The sequence below is a fragment of the Ctenopharyngodon idella genome, chromosome 17, assembly GCF_019924925.1.
Source record: "Ctenopharyngodon idella isolate HZGC_01 chromosome 17, HZGC01, whole genome shotgun sequence".
Taxonomy (NCBI): Eukaryota; Metazoa; Chordata; class Actinopteri; order Cypriniformes; family Xenocyprididae; genus Ctenopharyngodon; species Ctenopharyngodon idella.
The window spans coordinates 30,949,014-30,959,907 of NC_067236.1; the positions used below are offsets into that span (position 1 = coordinate 30,949,014).

At 36.8% G+C, this 10,894-nt stretch overlaps 1 protein-coding gene across 2 annotated transcripts in view; it reads right to left on the reverse strand.

Moving 5' to 3' along the window:
• Window positions 1-10,811, reverse strand: part of prkd3 (protein kinase D3) — a 74,096-nt gene extending 63,285 nt beyond the window's left edge. Inside the window, exons 1-2 of one of the 2 annotated variants that reach the window (XM_051868390.1) lie at window positions 10,418-10,811; window positions 9,428-10,061 (exon numbers count right to left, since the gene is read on the reverse strand). In XM_051868390.1, coding sequence (XP_051724350.1) covers window positions 9,428-9,712 — 285 coding nt within the window. In that variant the 5' untranslated portion in view covers window positions 9,713-10,061; window positions 10,418-10,811. The remainder of the gene's footprint in view (window positions 1-9,427; window positions 10,062-10,417) is intronic. The other variant, XM_051868389.1, reaches the window with a different exon arrangement.
• Between the last annotated feature and the right edge of the window lie 83 nt (window positions 10,812-10,894).

Sequence of the window (10,894 nt, forward strand, 5' to 3'; positions counted from 1 at the left end):
AGTGCGATGAACTCTTGTTTTACGATGCCTCCCTCCGTGGCTGCAGACAAGAGCCTGGGTGACACCAAAACAGGAAGTGCCTTGCTATCAGATGTTTATTGCACAAGTCATTCTGAACTACACGTCGATCAGATCTCAGGAACAAAAGGGCCACAGCAGTGCAGAAACATGAACAGTGACTTTTGTGTTGAATTAGTCAAAGTCATAATGAGTCCACTGATTGGTAATGAGAGTATAGGGTGACAGTGAAGCTGAGCGCAGATCACCGTATTCCTACATAATTCATAAGTGATCCTATTGCTCATCCCTCCCCATAGAGAGCCAAGTGGTGAGGTTTTTGCATTCACGAGCAGAATCTCATGTGGTCTCAAGTGCCCTTCTCATCTACAACTGCAGATCTAAAAATTAATATAATTAATTTTTTTGAAGAGTCGACATTAACTTAATGACATGGCCTGTCACCTGTCCCAAATGTATTTTTCTTATTCTGGGCCATTCATTGAAGAAATCACACATACAGTGATACTCTAATGAATGAACTCTTGCTCAGCCCCTGAAGCATGATATAACAGCCACTGTTGAGGGTGAATTATTGGCAACTTGTGCTTTTCGACATTCTGACATGCTGATTATTAGGGCTGTCCCCAATAGTCGACGAGAAGAAGCTTAGTTGACCAAAGATGGTATTAGTCGGTTAGTCGTAGAAAAAATAAATAAATAAATACAAACTTCCACAGGAAGTGACGAAATCACGCAGAAATAATGCAGACTGTGACAGACAGATCGTTAACGGCAGGAAATCCAAACATTCACCTATCATTCATCGACCTCAAATATGGCTTATCACTTGAAACATGCAAGTAGTAGCAAATTTACAAGTCCACTCTAATGTTAACCTAGATAAATGTGCACTAATATATGGCACATATCCAAGTGTTTGTGTGGAGAGTGTGCTTACTGCATGACATGGAGGCGCCAGCGCGATCATTTGCATTTAACTTAAAATAGTCATTTTTGGTCATACAGATAAGAATAATCCAACATTCTAAACTGTAAATGGATTGCTTTTATTTAAACTCACAATAATAACACAACATTGTGCTTTTGTAAAATAATGAAAACAAACAGGATGTGCTTTTGTCGTGAGTGCGTCAAAAAATAAACCAAAACTCAGTGTATACTTGCCTCACAGACATGAGAAATATATCTATAAAAAAGCTTGAAATGTCAAGTGATTGTCAACCACAAGCCATTCTAGGTGTATATGACTATCTTCTTTCAGACGAACACAATCGGAGATATATTTAAAAAAATATCCTTGCTCCTCCAAGCTTTATAATGGTAGTGAATGGGGGGCCTGTTTTGAAGCCCTAAAAAAAAATGCATCCATTATAAATATAATCCATACGGCTCCAGGGGGTTAATAAAGGCCTTCTGAAGTGAAGCAATGTGTTTTTGTAAGAAAAATACCCAAATTTAAAACTTTATTAAGCATAATAACTAGCTTCCGAAAGACTTTTCTGTTGGCAGGTCTTTTCCTTTTGGAGTGACTTTGTGCTTTGTAACTCTGCAGATTGTTTACATGCACAAACAGCTATATTACACAATAAAGGAAAGTAAGAACCAAAAAAAGCATAATAGGTGCCCTTTAAAAATGATTTGCATTAAAATGCATCATATTGGCCGCAAATGTCCTGACCGGACTTGAATATATCATTACTGTAAGTTGGGATGGACAGCACATCTGCCGTAGTGCATTTGTGAATAAATGTACTGTGTAAAGACTGGCGAATCACTTCCATGAGTGTCCTCCAGTCGCATAAATAATAGCCACCAGAGACAGAGTTCATCCAAAAGCATATCTAATGAGGCATCAGCATATAAAACACTTTCCTGTCTGCTCCCTGTTGACTGTGGCAGCGCTGCGTTCTGCTGAGTGCTAGAATTCATGCTTTCCCAAGTCAGGTCAAATTCCTCCAGCAGAGCACTGGGGAGGCTGAGTGACTGTATTAGTAACAGCATGCAGTGTGTGTGTGTGTGTGTGTGAGTAAAGATGGCCAGGACGATGGGAGAAACCAGAGTCATATTTTCCACCGATATCAAAGCCATATGATCCTGCACAACTGGATCTCAGCAGATGGCGTTTGCTGTTCATCTCTTGGGTTTGGAGAGAAAGTGATGCAGAACAGCTCTGAAAAACGTTCCTGGCTTGCATTCTCTTCAGCGTTTCCAAGATTGTATCAGAAAATGGATTTATTGTTGTAGAGACCAAGGTGCAAATTAACAGAAATCTACACCTAGGGACAACATAAAACAACCTTCTCTTGGTTTCATTGATTGTTCAGCTTACTGAAACATTGACACATACCTTGAATATGAAGTCAAAGTTTCAGACCCCTAACTATGCTGACAAAAGCTGATGCTGCCTTCTAGTAATATCTGAATGACTACTTAAAAAAAAAAAATAGTTTCAATTCAAATTTGTAGCCTTAATATTTTTATAATGTAGTTTTTATACACTCAGTGCCATGCTTATTGTGAATATAGTACTTTAGCAATGACTACTCACAATATACACTACACTACCGGTCAAAAGTTTGGAATAATTAAGATTTTTAAAATGTTTTTAAGTGTCTTATGCTCACTAAGGCTGCTAAAAATTCTGCTTTGCCATCACTGGAATAAATTACATTTTAACATATATTAATTATGAAACAGCTATTTTAAATTGTAATAATATTTCACAATATTACTGTTTTTACTGTATCTTGAGCAAATAAACACAGCCTTGATGAGCAGAACAGACTTTTTTCAAAAACATTAAAAAATCTGAATTATTCCAAACTTTTGACCTGTAGTGTAATACAACTTCTCATATTAGGGATGCCATGAAACTGCCATAAAATGAACAGAAACCATTACTTTAAAATGTGATAACATGAATACTGACACAGAGAAAAAGCAGTGTCAATGTGAAATAATCCTGCTTTAATTGCATGTAAACAGCGACTGATGGTGGATGATATATTGGCAGTACCAAGGTCGCAATTACAGTTACAGCACCACCTGTGTGTGTGTGGTAGAGAAATTCAAACAAAAGTGCACAAAAGCATTTAAAAAAAATAAAAAATCACTGCAGCTTGTAAGCATATTAAGATAAAATAGTATTTGCGTTTCCTAGATGCACACTACAGTCCCAACTGCAGTGAAGCGATCGCTCTCTTGATTATCACATGTGAAAACTAGGGGTGTGATGAGATTTCGTGCCACAAGATCTCGCAATATTAAAATGTGACGAGATTTCTCATAGAGTGAAAAGCTGTCTCGCAACATTGCCATGATGGAGCGTGAAGGTGAAATTAGCATAGAATATGCCACGGCTAAGTTTACATTAAATTACGGAGCCCACCGCTGTCGTTTTGCTTTTTTTTATAAAAATAAAAACCCATTTAATTCAGTTGGATAACGGTCACTTCAATTGTAAACTATTGTAAACGTCTGCTCCGCTCATCCAGCACAAGCTGCAAAGTCGCACACAGTGCAGCAGGAATCATAGTTCACTGATCACGTGACGAGAATAAGACAAGATGACTGACAAGACCATGGCGGAGGATTCGCTGCACAACAGAGCCTAAGCGTCTGATAAATGTCTTATCTTGTAGAATGCACGCTCAGCTTCACTGCTCCCTATTCACAGAGTATGTGCGATAGCGAATTAGGCTACATAAAATAGCTTGTCATCCAATATCAAACCTAGCTGTGTGTGTAGTTGTAACCACCTCTTAGCTCTGGTCTCTGTTTTGGTCTCTGTTTGCACTTTGAATATTGAGAGAGTGCTTTGATTATGGTTGCACTGATTGTTTGCACTTAATAAGACTAGGAAAAAACTTATTTTTGTTATTTATACTGTTTTTATTTCTATGTTCAATTTAAAGGAGTTCAATTAGGAGGTGACACACAGCCTCAATCAGAAGTTCTGGAAGCTCATAATTCATGTACAGTAAGGTCTGAAGTGAAATCATACAGGAGAGAAGTCAGTCAGTTGAGTTTGTGGCAAAACCTTTTACGGTGCTTGTATATTGTTGTCTTTTACTGCATATGATAATTCATACTCAGAAAGTAGACTGAAATGACATTCATTACAAGATGACTAGTTAAAACATTTAAAAATGCACCTGCAGGCTATTCTAGTCATGAATTTTGTCATTGAGGATTTCTTGAAAATACTGTGCAAAAATCTTGTCTCGTCTCGTTCTTGTGAACTCAATCTCATGTCTCATCTCATGAGCTAAGTGTCTCGTCACACCCCTAGTGAAAACTCTAAAATCTTTCCTTTAGAAATGAAAAACACACATTTGTCTTTGTTGTGTGTGCTTGAGCACTTTTACAATTACAAAAAAGGGCAAAAGCAGCTCAAATAATTAAAATATTTAAATTATATTAATAACATTATTAGTAATAATGTTTATTAATGATGTAATTAAAATAATTACACACCTAATTTACATTCTTACATTATACTAGTGCTAAAAATCATCCTGCCTTTGTTTGGAAGTGTAAAAGAGACTTCCAAACTCTTTAAGTAGAAAGCACCTTGATGGCCTTAAAGGCAGCACAACTGCCCCTCCACAAGTGACCAAGGCTGATTTCAGGTCAGCTGGAGGGTATGACTCATCAATGAAAGATGTTGCTCAGAATGCCTGTACTGGGACTTTGGCCAACATTCTTGCCTTTAAACCAACATCTTATAAGATTCCATAAATTATCAACACAGTATTTTCCTCTCTGAATAACTGAACTCCACAGCACCAATGAACTTCATAAATAACAACAGCAGAAGCAGCAGCAGCAGCAGCACACTGGCCTGAAAGAATGTAAATTTGACCCGAACTTCAATGGACAAAGCCAGATGAAGAATGTCATTAACACACTGCGCTGCTCTTATGTGGCATATTGACCTGATATTCAGCCGCATTTACCAGACTGTAATGGCACTGCTCCTGTCATTCACAGGTCATCTGACCGCATAGCTGCTCTCAGAACAAGGGCATGATTTGATGCCACTGCTTTCAGGCTTCAAAAGCCGACCTTTTATTTACACACAGCTTCTATGAATCGGTAGAAAAGCCAAGGCCTGAAATTTAGGTTTAAAACTGCCCAAAAAAAAACAGTATGACTAAAAGCGTATTTATTAAAAAAAAAAAAAAAAAAAAATAAAAAAAAATCCTTTACTCAAGACTGTAACTCCTACAACTTTTAAAGTCACCAAAATCAAAATGGAAAATTCTTTTTTTTTTTTTTTTTTTTAAATGAAATATTGCAGTATTTACTACATATGATCTATACATGCACATCCTTTTTTATTCTTTCATAATCTTTAATCAAAATAACTCTTGCAGCGACATCTCTTCTTTTCTCTGATTACGTGTTTACTGGCGCGAAGGCGGGGCAACCTGTCACTCACATGAGATTAGACGTGCCAATATTCGGTAATACGATATATCACGATAATGAATATGCACAATATTGTTATTGTGGGCACTTAAAAATACAGTGAATAATTAGGCCTATTTATTATGAATTATATTACATAAAGAATACTTTCCCCATCAACCGAATAAAATGCACAACATCGCTGTATGCTGCATCAAAGGGACACACGCAATCAGATGTAAACAAGCCCAACGTGCATGAGAAGCACATGGTGGAACGAGTGAAGGAGGCTGAACGAGTGAAGCTGAATGAAAGTGCACGTTCACTCTCTGACAGAAGAGGGTGCTGATGGAACAGCAAAAATGCAGCGGTTACCCCAGAAACCCCGTAAACAAAGCAGCTGCGCTACTACAGTATTTAAAAAAAATTTGCAATGTTGTTCTCCACAGCACCAAATACTTAATACTTAAAGACTTAACAGGCTATTTATTTTCAAACTTAAACTTTTTTATATTTTAATATGGACTACATTATGCCCTATAATGATTAAAAACTTTCTGATTGTTATTGTTCAGTAAAACTTAGAGACATAAGGCTTCATTAGTTAACATGTTAATTCATTATTACCAAACTGACAACGAAAAATACTTTTATTATAGCATTCATTAGATTTTAAAATAGCATTTATTAATTTTAGTTAATGTTAATTTTGTAGTTAATGTTACTAAATGTTACTAAAATCAAAAGCTGTAACTATTATTTAATGGACCTGAGCTAAAACTATCAATGATCAGTAGTATTTTTTAACTAACATTAACAAAAAAAAATACCTTCTGTAACAAATGTAGCTATTGCTCATTCTTAATCTTAGTTAATGCATTAAATAACATTAAATAATGAGACCTTATTAAAGTGCTAATGTTCTTTATAATTATTTTTTTTGTTTTTTTGTACTTTGAGTGGCGCACTTGTGGAGAACAGCTGGTGAAAATAAAACACCTTGGACTTAAAAGACTGTTTAAGTTTTATGCATCCTTTCTTTCCTCTCCCGAGCCTCTCAGCAGTACTCACGATACGACACTTTTTGATTTGACTTTATTTTTTTTTGTGTATTGTATTGTATTTAAATGTTCAGAGTTCTTTTGTTACAAGAAAGAGTTCTTAAACCTGTTATACTATGACAAAAAATTTTTGCAACTCATTTCAATATCGTGACAATACCGTATACCGTGATAAAAGCTAATTATCGCAACATGAAAATTTCATACCGTCACATGCCTACATGAGATCAACCAATAGAAAACCTCAAACATCCAATCAATTCCCCATGGACAAAATCAAGCCCCGCCCAACATTTTTTCTTGTTCGAGAAAACTAACGCAATTTCCGTTTCATGCTGACTTGAAACTACATCCTTCAAATTTTGCACAGTCCTTCAGTCTGTTCTGAACTACCCAAAAAAGACATCTTCTGAATGTGTGTGATATACTGTGCAATTTTAAATATGAAAATACATTTTAAATTTTTAATTTAAAATATGAAGGTTAACAAAAACATATACACATAAAATACATTTATAATTTGAAAGCAGGAGAACAGAAAAAAAAAAAAAAAAAAACTTTAAAGAGGTATCAATGATGGTCAGTGTCAATTTACACCATCGATTTATAATTTTCAACCATTCATTTCTGCAGCCCTACTAGGGTAATATACACCTCTTGGTTACTGTCTGATTGATAAAGAGTGTTTCCGTTCTCGAACAGATTGTACGCATGCACTTATCTGCCTCATGCATCACACAGACAAACAATCTCACGAAAAACATTGTGGGTTAAAGATGTGCTTGTACTATCCAAAAATCAGTTTGAGAGTCACTGTGTTGTTCTATTTGCCCACATCATAATAATGTGTCAAAACAACAGACCTCTGTTTGAAATATCAATATTACATCGATCAACAATGACACATGCCTACACGTAACTGTAAAGTCAAACCAACTGAAGAAATGTAAAGCAAACAACACTAAAACATATTATGGGTCAAATTGGACCTTTTAAATATTTCACATTTTATTTAACTCACACATGCCAAGTTCTTAGAAATGTATTTTTTGTATCCAAATTGGTAATACATGTTTTTGAAAGAAAAAAATAAATTTTACATGATTACATTAAATTTAAACTTTGCAAGAAAAGGCACAATATGTAAGATTTTAGGAGTAAAATATCCAAAAACCCTTAGAACAATGTTATATTTGTTATATTTTGTTGACTTGTTTACTTGCATAATTGCATTATCCCAAATGTTTCCAAGAAATCCAGAGAAATAAGCCATTTTAAAAAGGACATGGACCGTGTCCGTGCGTTGCCTATCAATGACATCACACCCACATTACCCTCGATTTCCGGTTTAATTTTGTAGAAACCATGGAAACACCAAAGACACTTTAATATATTATGTGCTTTATTAGACAGGTGAGCAACTGTTTGGATACATTCATTGACAGAAAACGAATCATGTTCCATAGATCAACACAATAAGTCTTATTGTTTAAATCTCGTTTTCTTGATTTACCGCGAGTACTGTGTTTTACCATGCCTAATACTGATCTAGCTTACTGCAGTGTGCAACAAGTGTCTCATAGCAGACACCGAGCGAACGCAGAGTAGCATTATAACATCTTTCAACACACAAATGTATCAAATATGATAAAACACCGGAAGAAGCGGCGACTGTGGCATGATAAAAGCTCCACTGCTCTCGTCTGCTTATTACTTATTACACCCTGCTTATTACTACAGTAACGTTAATAAATCTTTAATACATTAGCTCATCCATGATTTCTGCCCGAGTCCCGTCAGATTCTTTTCTACCGGCTGTAGACGCGAAGACAACAAATCCCACAGCGTCATCAAGCTACGCCTTTGTTTTAAATAAGCGACCTCTAGCGGCGAAAAATTACATATTGTGCCTTTAATGATTTTTTATTTTTGTCATGCAGTGTAACCATCAAATCAAAAGTATTAACATATTTTCCTTAAACCTTAAATAAATTTTGCATCTTAATCATTATTTTCCAAAAAGTTTTTTTAAATATATTTGTCGAGGTAAAATGTTTCTTTTTTTTTTAATTGACCCTTTTAAAAAAAAAAATCAAATTAGTAGTCACTCCAAACTAAGGCTAATTTTATATATATATATATATAAATATATAAACATTTCAGCCCAATGTGGCCAAAATGTTCAGTCAACCAAGATTTTTCATTTCTGTTCTGATTTTTTTTTTTTTAACTGACTGGACTTGTGGTTTTCCTGTAGTAAACAATCCAAAATCTTTGTGATTTCTAACTCCAACTGCCTCTCTGTGTATCTGTCATTTAAACTTTTAACACTTAACATCAGCATCTCTCTCTCTATTGTCTAAACTACCTAGAATTGTCCTAGAAACCACTAACACACAACAGCAATGGCCTAGCAACACCCTAGCAACCACAGCTTTCAACATCCAAGTCTCTCTTCAAACTACTACTAAAGTATCCAAATTACATTCATCCCAATAACATTTACTCTAATACTAAGTTCCTACTGAGGTCAAAAATTCACAATCATTGCCTTCACCATCTGACCAGCGGAAATGCATCCCACCTCATCTGCCGTGTTTGTGGAAATGCGAGTGGATCAAAGCAGATTTAGATGAGATTGAATGAAATGTGTTCTTTAATCAGTCACTAATGCTCCTCATGCTCATCCACCTAAATCAACTTCCTGAAGATTACAGGAATGAATTCGCATCAGTCAATTAGTCTCACCCTTTTAGAAAAATGAACAGAATTCAATTTCAAAAATAATCATGTGCTCTAAATATTAAGCGTGTGTAGGGATTTGATAGGTACATGTTATAATGTGTGCCCAAGGGCCTAGATTCAGATTCAGATGAAAGTGAGCAGATCATGCAAATAACAAAAAAAAATATATATATTTAAAACTGTATTACCTTTTGATCGACTATGGAGCAGACCAAATCCTTCACAGAGCTGAGTGACAGATCGTGTGGCTCCAGGGTGACCATCTCCCTGGTAAGTCCGATCTGAAGGAGGAAGGACACTCCGTGAAGGGAGCTGGTGGGGCTCGGGACACTGTGATTCCCATTGGAGAGGCGGACGTAGAGTGGCACCGGAGGGCTGGGTGATGGAGAGGGGGTTGGGGGTGCAGTCTGATGCTGAGAGTGGACGAAGGGTTTAGGTAAGGTCAGAGGAGAGGTGCTACTACTGGCAGACATTAGTTACCTCCACAGGTTGAAAGTAAACTGTGTAAAACAGACAAGCTTGGAAACCGTGGCTGATATCCGTGTTTTTAATCAAACACGATATTCTTCTGTCCTAGGGCAGGTGAACAGAATTGCCACAGTCATGTGCAATCCGTGGTGGAGCAAGGAATAAGTCGCCTATTTTTGGCTACGTCACCCTCTGAAAACATGCGTTCCGGATGGAATATTCATGGCTGTATGAGCATTATCCAGCATATGTCGCACATGCTGAATTGATATTGTGTCACTGCACAGCTGAGCAATCAGGATGCCAGCATGATGCTTGACAAAGTGGTTTCCATTGTAATCCGGCTCCTCATATCTGTTTGAAACAAAAACAGATTCAAGTGTTTATTCCACAATTCCCTGAGCTACAGTACTCATCAAGCCATTATCTCCAAGCATATTGAACGAGTGTGAACTCAAACTCCTTGTATTCTGGAAAAGTTTTGCACATTTTTGTCTTTTGCCATGAAGAACTCCAGCTCACATCTGGAAGCACATCTGGAGACCCTCCCACTCTAGATCACATAACTGGCACAAGACCACAAATACCAGCAAAACAAGTTATACAATGACTTTGTTCAAGCTTTATCATCATGCAGCATGAACTGAATCTTAAGACGAAATAAATCTAACAGACACACTGAAGAGAAGAGGAAAAGAGAGGAAACATACCTTTATTGCTGGAAAGGCGTTTCCCTCACAAGATGAAGAAAAAAAGCTTACTATCAATGGAAAACGAGGACTTGAACGCTTCGGGGTTTCTTTTTTAAAGCTTCTGGGGTTTAATTTAGCCAGTTAATCATCGCTCGGTTGTAGACTCCGTTACATGAGCTCGATTTGAAAACTTTCTATCCTCTTTTCATATCACAATACACGCGTCTTAATATGTGCTCTCCGTCTCCGCGGGCAAATAACGAACACCGCATGAACAGAGAAAGTAAAACCTGAAGGAAATGGCAGGTCTGTCGAGCTGTAGAAGTGAAGTTGAGCTTCATAAGTGCAGAAATGTTTTTCTCTTTCTCTCTCTGCCTTGCGCGCATGTCTCTCACGCGCAGTTTCCGTTATGTGAGCGCGGAGCGAGTGTTCGCGCCCTCTAGCGGCGTCATTCCACGGACACTGTGACGCAATAACGCGTGTGATAGAGCACAA